The sequence below is a fragment of the Tachyglossus aculeatus genome, unplaced genomic scaffold (genome assembly GCF_015852505.1).
Source record: "Tachyglossus aculeatus isolate mTacAcu1 unplaced genomic scaffold, mTacAcu1.pri SUPER_34, whole genome shotgun sequence".
Classification (NCBI taxonomy): Eukaryota; Metazoa; Chordata; class Mammalia; order Monotremata; family Tachyglossidae; genus Tachyglossus; species Tachyglossus aculeatus.
The window spans coordinates 1,217,894-1,243,235 of NW_024044839.1; the positions used below are offsets into that span (position 1 = coordinate 1,217,894).

Consider the following 25,342-nt stretch of genomic DNA (forward strand, 5'->3'; position numbering starts at 1 on the left):
GGATGGAGACCAAAGAGGAAAACAAAAAAGTACCAAATGACATATGTATTAAGAAAGACAATTAAGTGGACCATAGGGGCAGCGCATATGCGGCAGGAAGGCAGACGAGAGGGGTTAGGAGAGCTGAGGGGAGCCCAAGGAGAGGCCCCCGACCCCTCTCCAAAGCGCTCAGCACAGTGCTCTGCACACAGTAGACTGTGAGCTCCTTGAAGGCAGGAACAGTGTCTACTTCCTCTACTGTCCTCTCCCAAGCACTTAGTCCAGTGCCCTGCACCCGGTAGACTGTGAGCTCCTCGAGGGCAGGGATCTGTCTCCTGACTCTGTTATATTCTCCCAAGAGCTCAGTGCAGTGCTCTGCACCAAGTAGGTGCTCAGTAAATACGACCGATCTATTGATGGATTGATTGAGAGGGATACCGGTTTTCCTCACGGGGAAGCAGCAGGTTTCGGTCTGGGCTCAAGAAACACTCTGGAGGCCCTGTCCTTTAGATGGGACCAATTCAATAGGATGGGAAAAGCATTTCCCAAGCAAGCAAGAGCAATGACTGGGCGGGGGGCGGGATCTGAGTAGCCTGAGTTCCAGGAATAGCTGACTCGGCCCTCTCCCCGGGCAGGGCTTAGGGGTGGGTGGTCCCTAAGGCGGCTTGGGGTGGGCCGGCAGGCGGGGGAAAGAGCCAGCATGCAACACCCACTGAAATCCCCAAGCCAAGACCAAGATTGAAGCGAAAGCACATGGACGGGAGGGGGTACCCGGGGCCAGTCCAGGCTGCAGAGGCCTAGCTGGAACCCTTAACGGGCCACGATCTTGCCCCCTGCCCTCCGTCCTCCCTCACGTGAGGTACATCTGCATGGACGGAGGGTGTCAGCTCGATTCCAGGGTGGCGGGTTTCCATCCTGGTGCTTAGCTCAGAGCTTCATACAGCTTCACAAATGCCAGCCCCACCACTTCTCTTCCCCTTCCCCTTTTTCCTTCTTCCCTTCCTCTTCCTCTTAGCCCCTTCTTTTCATGTTCACCTTTGGCTTCCCTGTCCCGGTAGAAAATGATAAACCATCCTCACCGGGCCCCCAGGGCAGAGCTATTGGCCCTGCAACCCGGCAGCACTGGCCAGGTGGATGTTGCCTTCCTGACTTCTGGCTCCCCCCTAGTGCTGCCCCTGAGTGCCAGGACTTGGGGGGGGTGGGGGGTCGATAAAGGCCATCGAGGCCCGCTCCCATCTCCCTTAATACAGTGCTCTGCACACAGTAAGCGCTCAATAAATAGGATTGAATGAATCTCCCGCAAAGGGTAGGGGCGTGCTCTCTGCCCCCGATGGCAGTGATGGTCCCGAGAAATGGCAGTGGGAATTGAACCATTTCTGCTGCGGCTCAGTGCCCCGAGGCCCTATCGCGGGCTTGGTCGGGAAGTTGGTGGAAGGGAGAGATATGGTTGGGGGACTTCCTGCAAAGCTGCAGGTTCTGCACATGGTAAGCGCTCAATAAATCCCATTGAACCACTGATCACTGCTCGTTTCTCTCCACATTCCACTGTCTTGGGGCCCTCTCCTATGCCTCATTATCCTGGCCCCTTCCTCCAAGAGCCATGCCACTGTGGAGGCATCCAAATCCCTCCAGGACCGCCACCCCGCACCTTATAACCCCCAATCTCAGACCTTCCGCACCTCCTAAACGCCTCCTCCTCCGCCCCCCGTTCTACACTTTCATTATTCCCCATCCTATTGATACCTAATGCAGCTGTCTCCCCGGCTAGATTGTCAGCTCCTGGAGGGCGGGCACTGGGCCTACTAACTCTGTTGTCCTTTCCCAAGCGCTTAGTACAGTGCTCTGCACACAGTAAGCGCTCAAACGATAGCACCGATCGGTTGACTTTGCCCCAGGCCCGCCACCCCAAGAAGAAATTCCAAGAAAAAGAGGCAAAGGGCAGGGTCTTTTACCGTCCTCCTGGGTGGAAGATGTATCCTCTTCCTCTAAGACATCATTCCCCTAAGACACAGGAAAAGAGCTGTGAATGAAAGGTCAGAGCGCAGACGGCTGGTGTGGGTGGAAGAGGAGGCGCTGAGCAATTTTCCCCATCTGGGGCTCAAGGCTTGATCCACGACATTTTCTGTGAGGGACAGTGGTTCCCTAGGGTCAGGGAGGGGTTTCCTACATGCCCTTCGGAAGCCTTTCTCTCTCCCCGGTTAGAGTGGAAGCTCCCTTCGGGCAGGGAACGTGTCCTGGACTTCTGATGTTACTCTCAAGCGCTCAGTACAGGGCCTCACCCTCAGCAGGTGCTCAGTAAATACCATTTCTATAACCAGAGAAGCCACAGAATCTAGGAGAATCTGGGGGTCGGGAGATCTGGGTTCTAATTCTGGTTCCTCCATTTGCCTTCTGTGTAGGCAAGGCACTTAACCTTTCTGAACGTCAGTTTCCTCATTCGCAAAAACCTGCTCTCTCCCTCAGATTATGAGCCCAGTGTGGGACAGGAACTGTGTCTAATGTGACTGTATCGCACCGACCACAGAACTCATTACAGTGGTTGGCACCGAGTAAGCGGTCAACAAAAACCATAATTAATTTTCACCGTTATCATATCTACAACGGTAGCCTGGGTCTCCACCGGCTGAACCTCTCCACAGGTGTCACATGTTTCTAGTCCCGGACCAGAACGATTCCCTGATGAACAAACCGCTCCCCTCCTGGATCCCCTGGGACCTTCTGGGGCACCTGGCCGGATCCACAGGGAGGGGGTTTCTGGGCAACACCTGGGCCCTGGACTCCCACGCCAGTCAAAACTTGGCTCCCCGAGATCCCCGGGCCAGGTGTCGTCCGATTGGGGTATATTACCTCTGCATCCCGTTCCTCGGGGCGCACACCAAGGAAGTTGACATCTGGGGACTCCACTGGGGTCAGCTGCAGAAGGGCAACATGAAAGAGGAGGGTCATCCCTCTGCCAGCCTGGGGGCTGGACCCGGGCTGTGCGGGGGATTGGGGGCAGAGCCAGGCGCACCTACCTCTTCCTCCTCCGACGGGGCCCCACTGGCAGCCAGGGGAGACGGGATGGCATCTGCCTCCCCTCTGGGGCCGGGAGCGATGTAGGAACCGGACATGGAGGAGACAGTGTCGGTGCTGAGTTGTGAGTGCTGGCTCTGGGATGAAGCCATGGACATGACCGACTGGCCCAGGCTGCTGCTCACCGGGTCTGGAGAGGACAGGAGGCCGGCGGCCCAGACACCCGGAGAGGGCGTGGCGGAGACTGAGTGGGGAAATCCATGCTAGCCCGCTGTCCTCATCCTGACTTCCCCGGGGCCAGCTTGCAGCCCCCTGAGACAGGTTGGAAATGGATTGGACCAGCCACTGTCCAGGTTAGAGCCAGTCCAACAAGAGCGGGGGCGGCGGCTCGGCCTGTGAATCCTCCTTGCTCCGGGTGACCGGAATGGCAGGATGGGGAGCTGGCGCGGCCCTCAGGCTCACCCCTTGCCTCGTCCCTTGAACCCACCCCCTGCTACATCCCTCACTCCCACCCCGTCCCGTCCCGGTCCAGAGACAACTCCCGCTGGCTAGCCCCAGACGCTTTACTCAGAGGCCCCTGGGAGTGGAGCTAACTACCTTCCGGGGAGGAGATGGTGGAGGAGAGGGGCGTCCCGGTGCAGGATGACGGGTCGATGGCCCCCGATGAAGACAAGGTGAGATTCTCACTCTCCGGGGTGACGCCTCGCTCCTGAAAATGACAAAGGCCGCAGGCCCGGGCGGTGGGGTGTGCTCGTCAGCTGGGGGACCCCAGGGGCGGCTGCCGGTAACGAGGAGACCGGCAGCTGGCCCCCCCGGCCCCCGACCTGCCAGAGAAGAGAGGCCACACGAAGCAGACAGCAGCAGTGGCCATTTCTCTGCCATCACCATCCTTCTGCTAGACTGTAAGCTCCTTGTGGGCAGGGATTATGCCTGCTAACTCCACTGCCCTCCTCTAAGTGCTTAGCACAGTGCCCTGCACAGAGCAGATTTTAAATTCCTTGAGGGCTGCTGAAGTAGGGTAGCCTAGTGGAAAGTGCACGGCCTGGGAGCCCGAGGACCCAGGGTTCTAATCCCGGCTCCGCAACTTGCCTGCTGTGTGACATTGGTCGAGTCACTTGATTTCTCTGGGGAGCAGTTTCCTCATCTGTGAAAATTGGAATTCAATGCCCATCTCCCTCCCCCTTAGACTGGGAGCCCCAGGTGGGACGGGGACTGTACCTGACCCCACTACCTTGTATCTACTCACAGTGTTTGGCAAGAAATAAGCGTTTAACGAATACTGCGATTATAATGATCACACCTGCTAACTCTACTGTTCTCTCCCAATCACTTTGTACAGCTCCGCGTGGAGGAAGAGCTCAGGAAAGACCACGGATTTCTAGGCTGGCTCTGAAGTGAGTTCTCCGACCCATCTCCCTAAACCCCTTCCCAGGGCTGAGGTGACTGCAGTCCCCTTGCTGGGCTCCATCCCCCGCTGGGCTCAGGTGTCACCCCGGCCGGCCGACAGCTGTGACCCACGAACCTCCGGGGATCAACTTTCCTGGGAGAGGAGGAGGGGCAAATCCGAGCCCTTGCTGCCCCTCGGGGACGGCTCCCACCCCAACGCCTGGAGTCCTGGCCCGGGGGCAGGGGGCACCGGGTGCGGGGGGCAGTTGGGGGACAGCGGGGATCATCACCTCTCCGTGCTGCCGAGGGGACCTCCTCTGGGAGAGGCAGGATTCGGACTCGCTGCAGGACTGTTCGTTTTCCTCTTCGTGCAAGACGGACGAGTTCTGGGAGGTGGACCTGGGTCAGGCCCAGGGACAGAAACCCCGTCAGCTGCCCTGTTAGCCAATCGGCTGCTTATCAACCCCGTTTAGGGGGCTTTCCCAGGGAGCCGCTTTCTTCTCCCTCTCCCTCGGACTGGTTACTCGTGCAAGTCTCAACGTGGCTGGCCACTCAACATTTCCTCCTCTTCTGTGCTCCAAAATATGGCTTGCACCCCTCCGCTCTCTATTCCCTAGAGATTCTCTGGGGTCTGGGAAGACCTTTCTTCCAAGCCTGTACAAACCCAGAGATGTGTCACGATTCCAATCTCTTCCACGTCTCCAGCTGCTGGCTGGCAAGACACTTAGCTTCTCCGTGCCTCAGTTTCCTCATCTGTGCAATGGGGACTGAATACCCGTTCTCCCTTAGACTGTGAGCCCCCTGTGAGCCAGGGTCTGTGTCCGACCTCATGGACTTGTATCTACCCCGGAGCTTAGAACAGTGCTTGACACATAGTAAGTGCTTAACAAGTATTATTATTATCAGATTGTATTCACCCCAGTGCTTAGCAAAGCGCTTGGCCCAGAGTAAGCGCCTGATTGTACTTCTATTATTATTATGATTTTGATTATTCTCTGTCCCGGCCAGTGCTGCTAGCCCTGAACCAGCAGAGCCCCCCCAGTGTCCTTCTCCCACAGGGCTTGTGCTCAAGGGCCAGGGTCCTGAGGGCCTCGGTGCAGGGGTAGGAAGGTGGTCAGTCTCAGCCTCCCCAATCATCAGGGTGCCTTCTGCCCGGGGAAGCAGGGAGGAAGGAAGCCAGCCCGCCGGGATGCCGCAGAGAAGCAGCATGGTCTAGTGGATACAGCATAGGCCTGGAGTCAGAAGGACCTGGGTTCTGATCCCAGCTTCGCTACTTGTCTGCTTCGTGACCTTGGGTAAGTCACTTCACTTCTCTGTGCCTCAGTTACCTCACTTATAAAAAGAGTGATAAAGATTGTGAGCCCTACGTGGGCCAGAGACTGTGTCCAGCCCAACCTACCCCAGCGCTTAGTGCACGGTCTGGCACACGGTAAGCGCTTAACAAACATCACAATTATTATTAGGAGACGCCACTCACATGGACAGGCTCTTCTTGAGCTTGAGGCCCGGGCCGCCGCTGTCCGGCAGGCGGTCCAGCGGCGAGAGAGTCCGGACGGGCGGCAGGTGGCCATCGCTGCCGTACGAGGGCAGCATCCCTGCCAGGTGGCCATCCGCCAGGCTGGGGAGCGGGGCCGGGGCCGGGGCCGGGGCCGGGGCCGGGGCCGGGGTCAGGGGTCCGTTCAAGGCCTCCAGCAAGGACACCACCTCGTAGCCCGGGGGGATGTGTTCCGAAGACTGCGGAGCCAGAGATGAGGGGAGATCGAGGCGGGTGGGGTGGGATAAGCGGCTCCCCAGGAGGAGCTGAGGGCAAGAACGTAGCATCCGGAGACACCCCGCTCCCACAGTCTCCGGAGACCGCCCCCCACTCCCCCAATCTCTGGGCGCCACTACTGCCACAGAAGACAGGGAGGAGCAAGGCGCCAGGCCGAAAGACCTCTCTCCAGCTGCTCTGGCCCAACCCCACCCCCAGCCAGGGGCGGTGGGCACGGGGGAGAGGGGGTATGGTCCCACTCCGGCCCCCCGGCGACTCACCGAGTGCTCCTCGGAGTCGGAGGTCTGGGCGGAGATGATGGGGTTGAAGCCGGTGGGGGACAATGGTCCCAGGTTCTTCCTCATGGCCCGGATCTGGAGCAAGGCCCGGAAAGCTGTGGGGGTGGGATGGGGGGTGGGAGGGAAAGACCATCAAACGTTAGGGAATCCCAACTGGCTGCCTGGGGGTGGGGAATGGGGTGAGGGAGGCCCCAAACCCACAGCCGACGAGTACAGTTCTTTTTTTGGAGTCAGAGGCCGAGGGTTCAAATCACGGCTCCGCCAACTGTCAGCTGTGTGACTTTGGGCAAGTCACTTCACTTCTCTGGGCCTCAGTTCCCTCATCTGTAAAACGGGGATTAAGACTGTGAGCCCCCCGTGGGACAACCTGATCACCTTGTAACCTCCCCAGCGCTTAGAACAGTGCTTTGCACATAGTAAGCACTTAATAAATGCCATTATTATTAGTCCTTTCGGAGAGACCCACCAATCGATCGACAGCATTTACGGAGCCCTTCCTCTGGGCACAGAACACAGTGCTGAGCCCCTGGGAGAACACAATAGTAGACACGATCCTTGGCCTCAAGGAACTTACAGGCTACTCTGTGCACAGCTCTGTTCTGAGTGCTTAGGAGATCACAATGGAGCTAGTAGTCACAATCCCTGCCCTCAAGGAACTTTCAGAGCACTGTACTGGGTGGCCGAGAGATCACAGTGGTGTTAGAAGACATGATCCCTGCCCTCAAAGAGCTTGCAATCTAGCAAGAACACCAAAATAAGTTACTGGTAGGGGAAGCAACTGAGGGTAAAGATCTGGATGAAAATGCTGTGGAGGTGGAAGGGGTGTGTGGAGAGTATCTAAGGGCTTAGGAGGAGAGGACTCAGTATATAGGTGACGTAGTAGGGTGGACAGTAGTAGTATGTTTGGTTTTGTTCTGTCTCCCCCTTTTAGACTGTGAGCCCACTGTTGGGTAGGGACTGTCTCTATATGTTGCCAATTTGTGCTTCCCAAGCGCTTAGTACAGTGCTCTGCACATAGTAAGCGCTCAATAAATACGATTGATTGATTGATTGATTGACAGATGGGGGATTAGTTAGAGAAGGCTTCCTGGAGGAGATGGGATTTCTGTAGGGCCCGGCAGGGAGCCTGCTCCAAGTGCAGGAACGGCACTGTCCTCCCAACTGTTGGGGGTCACCCCCCAACCCCGCAGCCCGCCTCCGCCTCGCCGCCCCGGGGGCTTACGCAGTCGGCAGATGGGGCAGTTGTTGGCCTGGTAACGCAGGGTGTCAGCACAGGTGTTACAGAGGCAGAGGTGACGGCAGGGCAGGATCAGGGTGTCCCGGACGTCCGAGAGGCAGACCACGCATTCGGCACTGTTGTCGCTCACTTCGTCCTCAGCTACCTGCCGGGCCGATCCGAAACCAGCTGCCCCACCCCCAGGAGTACGCAACTTCCGCCCCTCGTCTCTGCCGCCGCCTGACACGGCGAGCACGCGCGTCTCCTGCCCCCCGTTTCTGCCGTCACCCATCGTGAGCACATGCGACTCCCGCTGCCCGACGGCCAAGCGCACAGTACGTGTTCCATCCAGTGCCCTGCACACAGAAGGTGTTCAGTCCAGCGTTCTACCCTCAGGAGGCACTCGGTACATCCCACACTGATTGACTATTGAGGGAGTGGCCGGGTGCCCGGTGTGGCATCTAACCTTCGAGTCCTGTGTGTTGTACTTGTTTTCGATCCCGTAGATCTCCTGGAGGAGGTAGCTGACCCCGTCCACCTGGAACCGCCCATCACAGCGGGGCTGACGAGTGGGTTGGGGGGCTAGGCTGTCCCCAACCCTCCCCAGGGAGGCTCTCTCTCAAGCTTCTGACAAAGTGGTCTTCCTCGGCACAGCCACGATCCCCAACCCTGGCCTCAACCGGGGGCCCGCCTCCAGCCAGCCCTGGGGTCTCCGGCTCCCGGGAGCGCTGCCCACCCCCAACCCCCACCCCCACTCCATCTTGGGTGTGGGAGGCTCGGGGCCAATCCCCGGCCCACGGATCCCTACCACTTGTTTCTGTTTGAGGGGCTTCACGCAGAAAGTGCCGTCTGTGTGCTGAAATGAGAACGCGCGGTGACCACGGGGAGCAAAGCATTCATTCATTCATTCGATCATATTTATTGAGCACTTGCTGCGTGCAGAGCACCGGACTAAGCACTTGGGAGAGTACAATACAACGATAAACAGACACATATGGCAGCAGCAGAATACGGTGCAGGGGCCGCTTACCCCCCCATCCACCCCTCACTGCCATGAGCCCAGCTGACCCAGGACTTCCCCAAAGGTCTTTTCTGCCGCTTCTGCCAAGGTGCAGGCAGACACCCTCCACCCCCGAGGGCACTAACCAAGAGGATGAGTTGCTCACCTTTTCAAAAGTGGCCAGAAGCACGTGGGAGTGGCCAAAATGCTCTAGAAAACACAAAGGCGTGAGGCTGAGGGGAAAGCCGCAGGCCACGGCCACGCCTGGCACCGTGGGGATTTCTGTCCAATCCTGACACTTCCAAAGCTGGATCCTGGAAGACCGTAAGCTAGCCTCCCCCTCTAGACTGTACGCTTGCCGTGGGCAGGGAACGGGTCTACCAACTCCACTGGACTGTTCTCTCCCAAGAGCTTAGGATGGTGCCCTGCACAAAGTAAGCGCTCAATAAATACCACTGACTGGCTGGGGGTGGGGGTGGAGCCCCTGGTTGGCAATTTGCCAGAGACAGGGGGCCGGGGGTGGGGAGAAGAGGGAGCAGAAGACAACTGTGCCCGGCAGTGAGGGGGGACGGGGCAGACCGAAGTCAGCCGTACCTTCTCCTTCGTCCACCACGGCGTGAACCACCAGCGGGAAAACTTCTCGATCCAGATCAAAGCCCAACTGCGGGGACACAATCGAGGATTGGCAGTGAGGAGCTGAGGCACCATAAAGCAGCCGACTGTCAGCTCCTGGAGGGCAGGGACTTTCCCAAGCATTTAGTACAGTGCTCTGCACACAGTTAGAGCTCAATAAATACTAGAGGTTGACTGGGTGACACAGAGGACCTCCGGGGCGCAGTGCGGCCTAGCAGAGTTCAGGAGTCTGTTGGGTAGGGACTGTCTATATATGTTGCCAATTTGTACTTCCCAAGCGCTTAGTACAGTGCTCTGCACACAGTAAGCGCTCAATAAATACGATTGATGATGACGATGATTCTAATCCGGGCTCGGCCATTTGTCTGCTGTGTAACCTTGGGCAAGCTCCTTAACTTCTCTGGGCTTCAGTGTTGTCATCTGTAAAAATGAGGATAAGATCCCTACTTTCCCTTTTAGGCTGTGAGGCTTCGTGCGGGACTGGGTGTGATCTGATTATCTGCTTCCTACCTCAGCACTTAGCCCATAGTGAGCGCTTAATATATCAGCATTAGCGAGATGGCTGTGCTGCTTTTACCCTCATCACTCTTCTCCTGCAGCTCACTGGGTTCTTCGTTGCATGGGTCAGTTGAACTGGAGGCAGAAGCCTGCTTCTTTTTAATCAATCAGTCATATTTATTGAGCGTTTACTGTGTGCAGAGCACTGTACTAAGCGCTTGGGAAGTACAAGTTGGCAACATATAGAGACGCTCCCTACCCAACAGTGGGCTCACAGTCTAGAAGATAATAATGAAAATAAGTATGTCATTTGTTAAGCACTTACAATGTTTTGAGCACTGTACTAAGCACTGGAGTAGAGACAAGTTCTTCAGTTTGGATGCCATCCCTGTACCCTGTGGGGCTCACAGTCTAAGCAGGAGGGAGAACAGGTACCGAATCCCCATTTGACAGATGAGGGAACTGAAGCCCAGACGCATTACGTGACTTGCCCAAGTCATACGGCAGGCAAGCGGTAAAGCTGGGATTAGAACCTCGGTCATTTGATTCCCGGGCCTGGGCTCTTTCCAATATGCTCTACTTTAATTCTGTTGTATTGTCCTCTCCTGAGCACTTAGTACAGCGCTCTGTACATAGTAAATGCTCAATAAATACCACGGATTGACTGATTGTAAACTCCCTGAGGGTATGGATGGTGTCTACTGACTACAAATATATAGAACACACTATAGGAGCTCAACAAACACGATGGATTGATTGATTGTTTGGCGACAGCAAGCTGGTGGGCTTTGAGTGGAAGGGGTTTCCTCTTCATCCTTACGTCCTGAACCAATGAGTTGGCATTTGCCAATGGCAGCCCTGCACCCGCCCTTTTGGTGCCCCCCCCTCGCCCGGGTGGGCCCTGGCCCAGACCCAACGTACCTCGTCTTCGGCCCACTGAGAAGGGTCGACGGTGTGAGACGGCAGCTCGAACTGCTGGCACACCCCGCGCTTGTAGTGGACGGTCTCCGACTGCAGGCTGTTATCTTTGGGGACGTAGCTTGGGCCGGGAGGGGCAGGGAGAGTCAGTCAGCCAGTCAATCATATTTACTGAGCGCTTACTGTACTAAGCACTTGGGAGAGTACAATGCAATAATAAACAGGCACATTCCCTGCCAACAGTGAGCTTACAATCTACAGGGAGAGACAGACATAAATATAAACAAATAAATTATAGATATGGTTGTAAGTGCTGTGAGGCTGGGGGGGGATCAATCAGTCAATCAATCAATCGTATTTATTGAGCACTTACAGTGTGCAGAGCACTGTACTAAGTGCTTGGGAAGTACAAGTTGGCAACATATAGAGACAGTCCCTACCCAACAGTGGGCTCACAGTCTAAAAGAGTGGGCTCACAGTCTAAAAGGATGAATAAAGGGAGCAAGTCAGGGCGACGCAGAAGGGAGTGGGGAAAAAAGGAGAGGAGGGCTTAGGCAGGGAAGGCCTCTTGGAGAAGGCATGCCTTCAACAAAGTTTTGAAGCAGGAGAGGGAACTGTTTGCTGGATATGAAGAGGGTCGGAGGCAGGATGCGGGCAGAGGTCACCTTGTTGACCCAACGGACACGGGGTCTCTGTCTCCCTCGGCCAGACCCCGGGCTCACCGGTGGGAAGGTGGGGGATTGAGAAACAGCTGGTCCCTTGGCCGGTCAGGATGGGGCGGGGAGAAGAGGTACGTGCTGTGGGCACCATGTAGTGGGGAGGAGGAGGCCGGACCCCTGCGCTCTCTCCTGCTTCTCTGAGGGGCTGGTGAGAGGTTGAGGGAGGGGGTTATCCAAGTGACTGACGCACAGACACAAACCCTGGGCGTGACACACCACCCAGGGTGTTTCTTAGATGGTCAGTCCCTTGTCTAAGTCTCACCCTTTGTGCTCAGCACAGTGCTTTGCCCCAAGCACTTCCTTAATAAATACTATCACTCTTCCTACAAAGTTTGTTGTGGGCAGGGGATGTGTCTACCAATTCTATTGTACTGTACTCTCCCAAGCGCTCAGTACAGTGTGCTGCACATGGTAAGTGCTCAATAAATACCACTGATGATGATGAAAGCAGCAGCGCGCATGGTGCTCTAGGTTAGGTACTGCCAATCAAATGATTCAACATTTAAATCCCTCAAAAGAGCCCTGATTGATGGAAAGGAGATAAAAAGAGGGCGAGGGACCCCACAGCCTTCTGGGCAGAGGCTGATCACTGGAAAATTTCAGGATTTGGGGAGACTCACAAAGCCAAAGGAAAGGAAAGGTGACACCAAGCCGGGCTCTCAGGAGAGATGCCCAGGGTTTGGGAAACATTCAATCAGCCACTAAATTATTTTAGGGTCTGTCTCCCCAGCTAGATTGGAAGCTCCTTGAGGGCAAGGATTGTGTCCTACTAGCTCCTCTGTACTTTCTGCACCTGAAAGAAACACTGCAAGCCCGTTGAAGGCCAGGATCTTGTCTAAACCTTACTGTCCTCTCCCAAGAGCTGAGTACAGTGCTCTGCCCACAGTAGGCGCTCAGTCAGTACTACTAGACTGTCAGCACCTTGAGGGCAGGGATCACTGAGTACCCTCTTGGGCTCTGCCAAGAGCTCAGGACAGCGCTCGGCACCCAGAAGACGTCAGTCAGGGCTACTGCCGGACAGGCTTGCTTCTGGGCCCCGTTCTTCTCACCTGGCTATGCCGTTCTGAAACTCCTCTGTGGCTTGGTAATAAATGGTGATGGCCACCCGGGCGTCGGTGTCAAACGTGAACTCCACGTTGTACTGGACCTTGGCTTTGTTCGCCTCCTCCCCGGGGGTCTTCGCTTCTTCGGGACACCTGGAAAATCTCAGGCTCGTCAGCACCGAAGCTTGCAGCAACATGACTGGGCCAGAAAAGCAATCAGGTGCCGGGGTGCCCCTGTCCCAGGCCCCCAAATGGGTGAAATGTGATTGGCTGAGGGAGAAGAAGACCCCTCTCCCCCAACACACCACTACCACCCACCAGAGGAGGGGCCCATGAAGGTCGGAGAGATGCATGAAAGATCTCCGCTGAACATTTGGCAGCCACCCACTTCATCCTCCGGGCCTCAGTCCTCTCATCTGTAAAATGGAAGTACTGCCAGCCGGCTCACGGAGACTGGAGAGGGTTAGGTTTTAAAAAGCGAAGACGGGTGAAGGCCTCCGTCCAGATGCCCCAGACGTGAAGAGAGGCCCAGGCCCCAGACTAGACAGAAGCCAGGGCTGAGGAAGCCCACGGCTTCGGCCTGCTGGCTGCCACCGTCACCTCTGCCTGGACCAAGCTGGTTTGGAGAAGGGATTCTCCAGGGGAAAAACCACCCATCCACAGCATCAGCACGGGGTGGAGGGGGACTCCCGCCATGGTGTTGTTTTCTGACTATGGGAGGGCCCTTGTTGGCCCGGAGAACGAGGGACTCACCTGACCAACCTCAGCGTGTCCTTTCTGACGTTGATTAAACTCCGGAGGGTCTTGACTGGCTCCTGGGGAGGTGGGGCGGCGTACGGAAACTGGAAGGGAGACAAGGTGGGTTAAGCTTGGGTCCGGTTCCACCCCTGGGCACAGGCCCAAGGGGGGCCCCACGCCCTTTACCCCTCGCCCAGAGTGGGACAGAGGCGTTGGCCTGGCACAGTTTCTGCAGGCCTTTCCTGGGCCCTTCGTGGTGTGGCCCTAGTGGAAAGAACCCAGTCTCGGGAGTCAGGAGACCTGAGTTCTAATCCCAGCCCACCACTTGTCTGCTCTGTGAACCTGGACAAGTCACTTCACTTCGCTGGGCTTCAAGTCCCTCATCTGGAAAATAAGGATTCAATCCCTGTCCTCCCACCTTTTTAGACTTCGAACCCCAGGTGGGTCACAAACTGAGTCCGACCTGATTACCTTGTATCTGCTCCAGGGCCTAGTACAGCGCTAGGCAGATCGTAGATGCTTAACAGATCCCACAATTATTATTATTACAGTATCGGTTAAGGGTTTATATTTGCCCCCAAATAGTGCTGAGGTAGATACAAGATAATCCAAATCGGAGTCTGGGTGTGAGTCACACGGGACTCGTGGTCCTGTCCCCATTTCAGAGATGAGGAAGCTGAGGCCCAGTCAGGTAAAGTGACCTGCCCAAGGTCACAGAGCTGGGACTAGAGCCCAGTGCTCTTTCCACTAAGCCAGCTGCACTCCCCTTCTATAGGTACTCTGGATGACCAGTAATGGGTTGTCAGTTAATCAGTCAATCGACAGCATGTGCTGAGTGCTTCCTCTATGCAGAGATCTATACTGAGTGCTCAGGAGGGTAGAATAGAATCAGTAGGAATGAGCCTTGCCCTCCGGGAGCTTACGATCCACTGTGTGCAGTGCACTGTTCTGAGCGGATGGGGAGAGTACGCTAGAGATAGAAAGCACGATCCCCGTCCTTTTTAGACTGTGAGCCCACTGCTGGGTAGGGACTGTCTCTATATTTTGCCAACCTGTACTTCCCAAGCGCTTAGTACAGTGCTCTGCACACAGTAAGTGCTCAATAAATACGATTGACTGATTGATTGATTACCGATCTGACAGTCTACTGTCAACAGAGCACTCGACTGAGCACTTGAAAGCACAAAAGCTCAAGAAACAGCAACCTTGAGGGAAACCAAGAGAAGCAATGTGGCCTACTGGATAGAACACGGGGCCGGGAGTCAGGAGGACCTGGGTTCTGATCCCAGCTCCGTCTCTTCTCCGCTGTGTGACCTTGGGCAAGTCACTCAACTTCTCTGTGCCTCCGTTCCCTCATCTGTGAAATGGGGATGAAGACCGGGAGCCCCCCGTGGGACAACCTGATCAACCCGTAACCTCCCCAGCGCTTAGAACAGTGCTTTGCACATAGTAAGCGCTTAGTAAATGCCATTATTATTATTATTATTCTCTGTGCCTCAGTTCCCTCATCTGGAAAATGGGAGACGATAGGGACAATCACACAGGTTGTGCAAACCCATAGGTGGTGCTGCCCTCTACAGGTTTCCCTGGCCAACTGCACCACACCAGCTAGAACGAAGAATAGTGGAGCCACGAGCACTAATAATAATAATAATAATAATAATAATAATAATGGCATTTATTAAGCGCTTACTATGTGCAAAGCACTGTTCTAAGCGCTGGGGAGGTTACAAAGTGATCAAGTTGTCCCAAGGGGGGGGGCTCACAGTCTTAATCCCCATTTTACAGATGAGGTCACTGAGGCCCAGAGAAGTGAAGTGACTTGCCCGAAGTCACACAGCTGACAACTGGCAGAGCCGGGGTCTGAACCCATGACCTCTGACTCCAAAGCCCGGGCTCTTTCCACTGAGCCGAGCAGGGCCTCTTTGAGGCCAGTTGGACCTTGTCTACGAACTCTATTGTTTTGGACTCTTCCAAGCATTCAGTACAGTGCTCTGCACATAGTAAGTGCTCAATAAATAGCACCAATTGATTGCCCATAACCTCCGACTCCAAAGCCCGGGCTCTTTCCACTGAGCCGAGCAGGGCCTCTTCGAGGCCGTTTGGACCTTGTCTACTAACTCTATTGTTTTGGACTCTCCCAAGCATTCAGTACAGTGCTCTGCACACAGTAAGTGCTCAATAAATACCACCAATTGATTGATTAGATTCCCAGGCATTTACCCCTAAACTAAGCTACCAACTCAGCCATCGCATTTCATTTGTTAAATACACTTACTCGGTAATCAAGGAATCACCTGCTTTGGTTTTGGGGGGGCTGGGGGAAGAAAGGAAGAGAAATATTAAATGCAATGAGACTGTACTCTCCTTGAGGGCAGGAATCAGGTCTATTTACTCAACTGAACACTGGAGCACTCTCTGCGGTGCGCTGCACACCGTGTAGATGTTTCATAACTACAACTGACTGATTCCATGCAAGTTTAAAATTGGAAAGCTTAGTTCTGCTTCCAATAGGAAATGCAATATAGACTACATAACATGAAATTAAACCAGAAAAGCCCCATTGTTCAATTTTAAGTCCCTTAAAGGCAAACATTGGGTCTTCTTGTTCAAGCGTGTATTAATAATGGTATTATTAAGTGTTTACAATGGGCCAAGCCCTATACTAAACGCTGGGGTGAGATACAAGACAATCGGGCAGACACAGTCCCTATTTTGCATGCAGCTCGCAGTCTAAATCAGAGGGAGAACAGGTATTAATCTCCATTTTACAGATGAGGAATCTTGAGGCACACAGTAAGCGCTCAATAAACACGACTGAATGAACGAATGGACCGAGGTCCCAGCGCTCAATAAATACGATTGATTGAATGAATGAATGGACCAACGTCCCACAGCGGGCAAATGGTGCAGTCAGAATTAGAACCCAGATCCTGAATCTCAGGCCCACGCCCTTTCTACCAGACCACGCTGCTTCTGCAACAATAAGTACGAAATACACTGCTCTGCATGCCAGGGGCGCTCAGTATATAACTTGTGGTGAAAACGAAGGAGGCAGTGTGGTCTTGTAGGAACTAACTGGACCAGAATCAGTCCAGACAGGTTCTGGTCCTGGCTCTCCATGCTATGTGACCTTAGGCAAGTCACTTGACTGCTCTGTGCCTCAGTTTCCTCATCTGTAAAACGGGGAGAAACTACCTGTTCTCCCTCCCTCTAAGACTGTGAACCTCATGTAGGAAAGGGACTGCATCTAATCACATTATCTTCTATCTAGCCCCAGAGCTTAGCATGGAGTAAACACAAATACTTAACGAATATCCCGACAATCACTATCATTATTATCAGAAATATTGTAATAATAATAGTAGTGGTATTTGCTAAGCTCTTATGATGGGCCAAGCACTGTACGAAGCACTGGGTTAGATACAAGATTATTAGGTCCCACATAGGGCTCACATTCTAAGTAGGAGGGAAAACAGGTATTACATCCCCATTTTGCAGATGAGGGAACTGAGGCCCAGAAAAGTCAGGTGATCTGCCCAAGGTCACACCGCAGTCAAGCGGCAGAAGTGGGAATCAAACGCAGGTCCTCTGTCTCCCAGGCCTGTGTTCTTCCCACTAGGTCACGGTGCTTCTCGCTGCTTCTTTTAGACTGTGAGCCCACTTTTAGACTGTGAGCCCACTGTTGGGTAGGGACTGTCTCTATGTGTTGCCAATTTGTACTTCCCAAGCGCTTAGTACAGTGCTCTGCACATAGTAAGCGCTCAATAAATACGATTGATTGATTGATTGATATCACGGGACCAAAGCCTCGTTGCTGGGGGACGGGGTGGGGGGAGACTGATTTTCCACAGATTCCAAGTTAGAATCGATCCCAGCCGGTGTCGAGACGTTGCAAGAACGTTCCTCTTGCCTGCTCTGAATTTCCGCTTCCTTTCGCTGGTCCAGATCATTTCCCCGGCTTCCTCCAGGCCCCCCTCTTTCCCTGTCAGACATGCTGTGGGGCCACAGCTAGCGGGAGGAGCTATTTTTAGACTGCTGATGCCGGAGAACGTTTTCTTAGATTGGTGTCCGGGGAGAAGAGTCTATTCTCTGCCCGGCTGCTACGGCGTGAATACAAATTTCCCCATCAACCAGCTGCACCCCCGAGCGAGAGAGACAGAGAGGGACCAACCGGCTTGTGGATGCTTTGGAGGAGGTTAGTTTTTGCCACCCAATGTTCTCCAAGGGCAGCCCAGGTCTGAAACCCCGTTTTATAAACCGACTCTCCATCCAGTCTTCCGGTGGGAGAGGCGGATAGACACCTTTCAATCACCTGGAGGAATCGATCGATCATAATCGAATCCAGGGGAAGCGGCATGGTCTAATGGAAAGGGCACGAGGCTGGGAGTCAGAGGACGTGGGTTCTAATCCCAGCCCTGCCACATATCTTTTAGACTGTGAGCCCACTGTTGGGTAGGGACTGTCTCTATATGTTGCCAATTTGTACTTCCCAAGCGCTTAGTACAGTGCTCTGCACATAGTAAGCGCTCAATAAATACGATTGATGATGATGATGATGATGTCTGCTGGGTGGCCTTGGGCAAGTACCTCACTTCTCTGTGCCTTGGTTACCTCATCTGTGAAATGGGGATTAAGACCGTGAGCCCCATTTGGGACAGGGACTGTGTCCAACTTGGTTACCTTGTATCCATCCCAATGCTTAGCACAGTGCCTGGCACATAGTAAGCACTTAGCAAATACCACAATTATGATTATTGAGCACTTACTCTGTGCAGAGCACCGTGCTCAGCACTCGGGAGAGTACGATACAACAGAGTTGGTAGACGTGTTCCCCGCCTACAAATTTACAGTCAAGTAGGGGAGATGGACATTAAAAGAAATCACTTACTTTCTCAGTGCCTCAGTTTCCTCATTTATATAATGGGGATTAAATACCCGTCCTATCTCTCCCTTAGACTATGTGGAACAGGGAGTGTGTCTGATCCGACTACCCTGAATCTATCCCGGTGCCTAGCACGGTGCTTGGCATATACTAATAATAATAATAATAATGATGGCATTTATTAAGCGCTTACTATGTGCAAAGCACTGTTCTAAGCGCTGAACGCATATAAGCGCATCTAAGCGCATATAACAATCCCTTACCAAATACCACAATTTTCCTCATCAGTGGTACTTACGGGGCGCTGTGCGCAGCACTGTACTGAGAGCTCTGCACACAGTAATGATAGTAACAATCACCACTATTATTCCTGAAATTTCAGAGCTAAATTCTATTGTTCTGGCTCAAGCTCTTCCCCCTTCTTGCTCTACATCAAATGACGCACAGATGACAATGAAAGGCAATCCGTTCAGTGCTTATTACGTATATTTGTGCCTCCATCAATGTATAGAGTTATATGTGTCTTTCTGCAGGAAAGCACTGTACTTATAAGTTTTCTGCTGTCACTTAGTGGTGATGTTAGCTGCCCTTTTATTAAAGTTCCAATGCTCTGCTAGGACCCGGAACCGCTTCTACAAATCAGTCAATAGGTTTGACTGAATGCCTGCCCTATTGTGTGCCGAGCCCTGGACTGAGCACTTGGGAGAATTCAATCGAGTGAGGAGGCATAATCCCTGCCCTCGAGGAGCTTCTGGTCTACTCTGTGCAGAGCACTGGACTGAGCATTTGGAAGACTCTGAAAGATCCCCTGCCCTCAGGGACCTTAAGCCCTCCCCCTCTCCATCCCCCCATCTTACCTCCCTCCCTTCCCCACAGCACCTGTATATATGTATATATGTTTGTACATATGTTTTTACTCTATTTATTTATTTAATTTATTTGTACATATCTATTCTATTTATTTTATTTTGTTAGTATGCTTGGTTTTGTTCTCTGTCTCCCCCTTTTAGACTGTGAGCCCACTGTTGGGTAGGGACTGTCTCTATATGTTGCCAATTTGTACTTCCCAAGCGCTTAGTACAGTGCTCTGCACATAGTAAGCACTCAATAAATACGATTGATGATGATGAAGCAGGGTGGCCTGGTGGAAAAAACTCCCACCCCCGGCAGTGGGGAGTTGCGGGTTCTAGTCCTGGCTCTGCCACTTGCCTGCAGACACCTTTGGTGGAACTGTCTTGACAAAACCCAGCCCGAGGGGAGGTGCTTTTCAGCTCTCCAAAAGACCGAAAAAGTTACCTGAATTTCCCCGTGACAAAGCGTCTTCCCGTAAGTGGGGGCGGACTATGACGACAGGAAACAAAGAGGTGTGGGACAGGACGTTTCATTTCGGCTCATTTCTGATTGTTTTCGAGGAAACGTTCTCAGCGGTGACGCCGCAGGCCCGGGCCCCAACCCCAATGGGACCCCTGGGAGTCGGAAGGCCCAAGCTCAAGTTCTGGCTCCACCCCTGACTCGCTGGGTGACCTTGGGCCAGTCACATAATAATAATAATAATAATATTGGTATTTGTGAAGTGCTTACTATGTGCCAAGCACTGTTCTCAGCACTGGGGTAGATACAAGGTATCAGGTTGTCCCACGTGGGGCTCACGGTCTTCATCCTCATTTCACAGATGAGGTAACTGAGGCCCAGAGAAGTTAAGTGACTTGCCCACGGTCACACAGCTGACAAGTGGCGGAGCCGGGATTAGAACCCATGACCTCTGACTCCCAAGCCCGGGCTCTTGCCACTACGCTGCTTCGCTGGGCCTCAGTTCAGCCTCAGTCAAATGGGGATGAAAAGACCTGTTCTTCCTCCCTCAGAGAAACCCCAGATGGGGACAATAGAATGGCTTAGTGGATAGAGCCTGGGCTTGGGAATCAGAAAGACCTGGGTTCTAATCCCGGTTCTGCCGCATGTCTGCTGTGTGACCTCCGGCAAGTCACTTCACTTCTCTGGGCCCTCATCTGTCAAATCAATCATTCAATCAATCGTATTTATTGAGCGCTGACTGTGTGCAGAGCACTGTACTAAGCGCTTGCGAAGTCCAAGTTGGCAACATATAGAGACAGTCCCTACCCAACAGTGGGCTCACAGTCTAAAAGGGGGAGACAGAGAACAAAACCAAACATACTAACAAAATAAAATAGAATAGATATGCACAAGTAAAATAAATAAATAAATAGAATAATAAATATGTCAAATGGAGATTAAGAGTGTAAGCCCCATGTGGGACAGGGACTGTGTCCAACCTGATGACCTCGTATCTACCTCAGTGCTTAGTACAGTGCCTGGAACACAGGAAGCACTTCATCATCAATCGTATTTATTGAGCGCTTACTATGTGCAGAGCAGTGTACTAAGCGCTTGGGATGTACAAATTGGCAACATATAGAGACAGTCCCTACCCAACAGTGGGCTCACAGTCTAAAAGCACTTAACAAATACCATTTAAAAAAAAAAAAGTGGCAGATGCAGGGTGAGAACTCCCCAACTGTGGTTCTTTTCACCGGGCCCCCGCTGCTTCTGGCATGGAACCGACCCGGGGATTCCAGGTCCGCCGGCGGTCCGGCCTGGACGAGGATCGGCACCGGACCGCCCCCTCCCCCGCGGGAGAGGATTCAACGGAAGGGCTGGTTACCGCCACTGGCCGGTTCCCCAAAAAATTCAGATCGCTGTTCTCGCCGAACAAGTAGCCTTCGGGCTGGGTGGCGTCGAACCTCTCTCCTCCCATGATGAAGTGGCTGGCAAAGTAGCTTCCTGAAGGGGACAGACACACAGGAAGGGTCAAACTAAACCACTGTGCTAAAAGCTGTGCACTTGGATCTGCACCCTTTGGGCACTTGATAGTCTCCCCACCCTCAACCCCTCATTTAATTGCATTTATAGAGTGCTTACTGGGTACTAAGCACTTGGGAGGGTACAATCTAATAATAAACAGCCCCTTTCCTTGCCCACGAGCCTATAACATTCATATCTCTAAATCATCATCATCAATCGTATTTACTGAGCGCTTACTATGTGCAGAGCACTGTACTAAGCGCTTGGGAAGTACAAATTGGCAACGTATAGAGACAGTCCCTACCCAACAGTGGGCTCACAGTCTAAAAGGGGGAGACGGAGAACAAAACCAAACATACTAACAAAATAAAATAAATAGAATAGATATGTACAAGTAAAATAAATAAATAAATAGAGTAATAAATATGTACATTACACATTATTTCTAGTAACGTCTCTCTCCTCCTTTAGACCATAAGCTCGCTGTAGGCAGGGGACATGTCGATCAACTCTCCTGAGCACTCAGTACAGCCTCCGTGCCCAGTTAACGAAAGGGATAAACGAGGCCAATAGACTGTAAGCTTCTTGTGAGCAGGGGACACGTCTACAGACTCTGTTGTTCTATACTCTCCCAAGTGCTTAGTAGAGGGCTTTGCACACAGTAAGCGCTCAGTAAATACCACTGATTAACAGTGCTGTGAAATGCGCCCGGAATGAAAGATCTATTTTCAATCATAGGTGCTTTATCCTTTCACCTTCTTTCCCAAATGGAAGAATCACGGCAGGGATAATACCAATTAACCAAACAATAAATGGCATTGCTCGAGTCCTTACTGTGTGCAGAGCACTGTACTGAGTGCCTGGGAAAGTAGTCAGTCAATCATATTTATTGAGCACTTCCTGTGCGCAGAGCACTGTACTAAGCACTTGGGATCGTACACTATAACAATACCGTGTGCAAGAAATTTCCTGCAGAAATTCAAAGCCAACCTGGCAAAAGGATGGAAGTGGAGGATAATAATAATAATAATAATGATGGCATTCATTAAGCGCTTACTATGTGCAAAGCACTGTTCTAAGCGCTGGGGAGGTTACAAGGTGATCAGGTTGTCCCACGGGGGGCTCACAGTCTTAATCCCCATTTTCCAGATGAGGTAACTGAGGCCCAGAGAAGTTAAGTGACTTGCCCAAAGTCACACAGCTGACAACTGGCGGAGCCGGGATTGGAGAAGCAGCGTGGCCCAGTGGATAAAGCGTGGGCCGGGAGTCAGAAGGACCTGGGTTCTAATCTCCGCTCCGCCACCTGTCTGCTGTGTGACCTTGGGAAAGTTACTTAATATCTCAGTGCCTCCGTTACCTCATCTGTAAAATGGGGATTAAGACTGTGAGCCCCATGTGGGACAAGGACTGCGTCCAATCTGATGAGCTTGTGTTGACCCTAGTGCTTAGTACAGTACCTGGCACATAGTAAGTGCTTAGCAAATACCATAAGACAAAAAAGGGGGGAGACGGAATTAAGGACAACAAACTTTTGGTGGCGGTGGCATAAAAGGTGGCTGGCAAAAACCCAAGTCAGGCACGTGGAAAGTCTCTGTGCTCGGCACCAGACGGCCCCCTCAAGATGCACCCATCAATTATTGATGCTTACTGCTGGAGAGCTTCATTTTCCACCTGCATAATTCATAGAGAAGGTAGTTGCCAGAAGAGAAAGAGATCGCCTGAAAGAATCCAGGGGCCATTTACCACAGGGACTTCGGTAAAATGGATTCACTGCACATGTTTGAGGAGGAGGAGGAGGAATCCAATACGGCGTGCAGGTTTTCTTTCGATCGACGGATTGATTCCTTTGCAAGAGTAAAGGAAACCGGGGGGCCCAGCCGATACTGTTTCTTCGATCCCTCAATTACGGTCGGAACATTTATCGAGCATTTGCTGTGTCCTGAGCACAGCACACAACAGAACTAGAAGACAGAATCCTTGCCCTCCAGGAGCTTCCAGTACAGCGGGGAGATGGGCTCAATTTACAGGTAGACGTAGTGGGAGATGGGCTTGGAATAATTTACAGGTAGAAGATAAGGAAGGAAAAATGGATACGGCGGGAGGGATTGGAGGGGGATGAGTTAATAGTTCCAGACATACTATTGGGGTGCTGGAATGCCAGTAATGGGATATTCATTCATTCATTTAATTGTATTTATTGAGCACTTACTAGGTGCAGAGCACTGTACTAAGCGCTTGGGAAGTACAAGTTGGCAACATATAGAGATGGTCCCTACCCAACAATGGGCTCACAGTCTAGCAGGCTTTACAGGATATGACATAGACAGAAGAGAAAATAACTGGGAAGGCTTTCTGGAGGGGGTGGGATTTCAGAAGGGCTTTGAAGATGGGGACAGCTGTGGCCTGAAGGATGGAAAGTGGAGTGGGAAGGAGCATAGTCTAGTGGCAAGAGCCCAGAGAGTCACAAGACCTGGGTTCTAATCCTGGCTCTGCCACTTGTCTTCTGTGGGACCTTGGGCAAGTCACTTCCCTTCCTCTGTGCCTCCGTTTCCTCATCTGCAAAATGGGCATTCAGTCAATCAATCAGTTATATTTATCGGGCGCTTACTGTGTGCAGAGCACTGCACTGAGTGCTTGGGAGAGTACAACAGACACATTCTCCGCCCAAAACGAGTTTACTGTTCGCCCTCCTCCTTAGACTGTGAGCCCCGTGTCACACCCGATTATCTTGTATCTACCCTAGTGCTTAGTACAGTGCTTGGCACACAGTGAGCGCTTCACAAATACCACAATCATCATCATTATTACTCCAGGTAGGAGGAAGGGACTGAAAGACAAGGCCGTGTGAGAAGGGTGGCTTGAGAGATGAAGAGTATCGGCTGGGAGTGTGGTGGGAAGAGAGAGTGGATAAGGAAGAGGGAGAGAGCTAATTTAGTGCCTTGAGGCTTGAGTCTGCTTTTTAATCATTAGCCTAGTCTAAGAAACAAACATCCACCCAAACATGGTGGTGGCCACCCTTTTTTGCGAACTGCCGGTCTGGCTGCTAGCATCTGGATTTGTCTTCTAAATCATGAGAGAACAAAGCACACTTTCTGCAAGCACCCTGGGCCCGGCTTTTTGGGGTACTGAACGGATACCCAGAGAGTTAATTTGCTTAAGGTTCCATGCATCTGGGGCAAAAGTTGGGATAATGATAATAACGGTAATAAATATTTGTCAAGTGCTTACAAGGTGCCAAGCACTGTGGTAAATACAATGCAATCAGGTTAGACATGGTCTCTGCCCCACATGGGGCTCAGTCAATCAATCGTATTTACAGAGCACTGTACTAAGAACTTCGGAGAGTACAATATAACAGACTTTCCAGCCATGTTCCCTGCCCACAAGGATCTTACAGCCTAGAGGGAGGGACAGACATTAATATACATAAATGACAGCTATGGAACATAAATGCAGTGGGGTGAAGGGGGGAAATCCAAATGCAAAGGGGATGGAGAAGGGAGTGGGAGGAGAGGAAATGAGGGCTTAGTCAGGGAAGGCTCACAGTCTAAAGGGGAGAGAGAAGAGGTATGGAATCCACACACGGTAAGCACTCCAGAAATACCACAGGATGATGGATTAAATTGCTGATAAACAGCCAGCCGCCCCTCACAGGAGAGATGTAATCTCTGAATTGCGACTCGCTCCCCTTCAGAAAGGTGAAATAAAATCTCGGCGGCTCATTGAGAAATGTGCGCACATAGAAACACATACGCACAGGCAAAACACCACCTGGATGAACCATGTAAGAAATAAAAGACAGAGCTTTAAGATTGGCTGGGCCAGTGTAATCAATAAAAGATTAAGGGACAGGGACAAAATCATTCGTTGATCCGACAACTGATTACGGGGACTGATCAGTGGCACTCTGAAGCCCTGAGGGGTGGGTGGGAGTCCGGAGGGGACCCTCCCGAAGTGCAGGAGGAAATCCATGTGGTCCCAAAAGGCACAGGAAGGCACTGCCGCTGTCTCAGAACTGGATTTTTCAAACCTCATTCTTACAGCATGTTGGTGGGGGTGATGAGGGTAACTGACACAGCAGAGGAGCCGCGTGGCCTAATGGTTAGAGCCTGGGCCCGGGAGTCAGAAGGGACCTTAGTATTTATTGATTTTACTTGTAATCTATTCTATTTATTTTATTTTGTTAGTATGTTTGGCTTTGTTCTCTGTCTCCCCCTTCTAGACTGTGAGCCCGCTGTTGGGTAGGGACCGTCTCTATATGTTGCCAACTTGTACTTCCCAAGCGCTTAGTACAGTGCTCCGCACACAGTAAGCGCTCAATAAATACGATTGATGATTGATTGATTGACCTGGGTTCTAATCCTGGCTCCACCACTTGTCTGATACTTCGTCACTTCACTTCTCCGGGGCCTCACGTCCCTCATCTGTAAAATAGGGTTTAAGACT

At 52.4% G+C, this 25,342-nt stretch overlaps 1 protein-coding gene across 2 annotated transcripts in view; it reads right to left on the bottom strand.

Moving 5' to 3' along the window:
• RNF157 (ring finger protein 157) overlaps positions 1-25,342 on the bottom strand; it is a 39,828-nt gene that overhangs the window by 8,912 nt on the left and 5,574 nt on the right. For both annotated transcript variants that reach the window (XM_038742105.1, XM_038742104.1), the window contains exons 2-17: positions 20,757-20,875; positions 13,207-13,295; positions 12,460-12,606; positions 10,695-10,812; positions 9,237-9,303; positions 8,809-8,852; positions 8,451-8,498; positions 8,109-8,180; positions 7,649-7,808; positions 6,409-6,521; positions 5,855-6,111; positions 4,668-4,776; positions 3,589-3,700; positions 2,994-3,181; positions 2,827-2,892; positions 1,932-1,980 (exon numbers count right to left, since the gene is read on the bottom strand). In XM_038742105.1, coding sequence (XP_038598033.1) covers positions 1,932-1,980; positions 2,827-2,892; positions 2,994-3,181; positions 3,589-3,700; positions 4,668-4,776; positions 5,855-6,111; positions 6,409-6,521; positions 7,649-7,808; positions 8,109-8,180; positions 8,451-8,498; positions 8,809-8,852; positions 9,237-9,303; positions 10,695-10,812; positions 12,460-12,606; positions 13,207-13,295; positions 20,757-20,875 — 1,758 coding nt within the window. The remainder of the gene's footprint in view (positions 1-1,931; positions 1,981-2,826; positions 2,893-2,993; positions 3,182-3,588; positions 3,701-4,667; positions 4,777-5,854; positions 6,112-6,408; positions 6,522-7,648; positions 7,809-8,108; positions 8,181-8,450; positions 8,499-8,808; positions 8,853-9,236; positions 9,304-10,694; positions 10,813-12,459; positions 12,607-13,206; positions 13,296-20,756; positions 20,876-25,342) is intronic.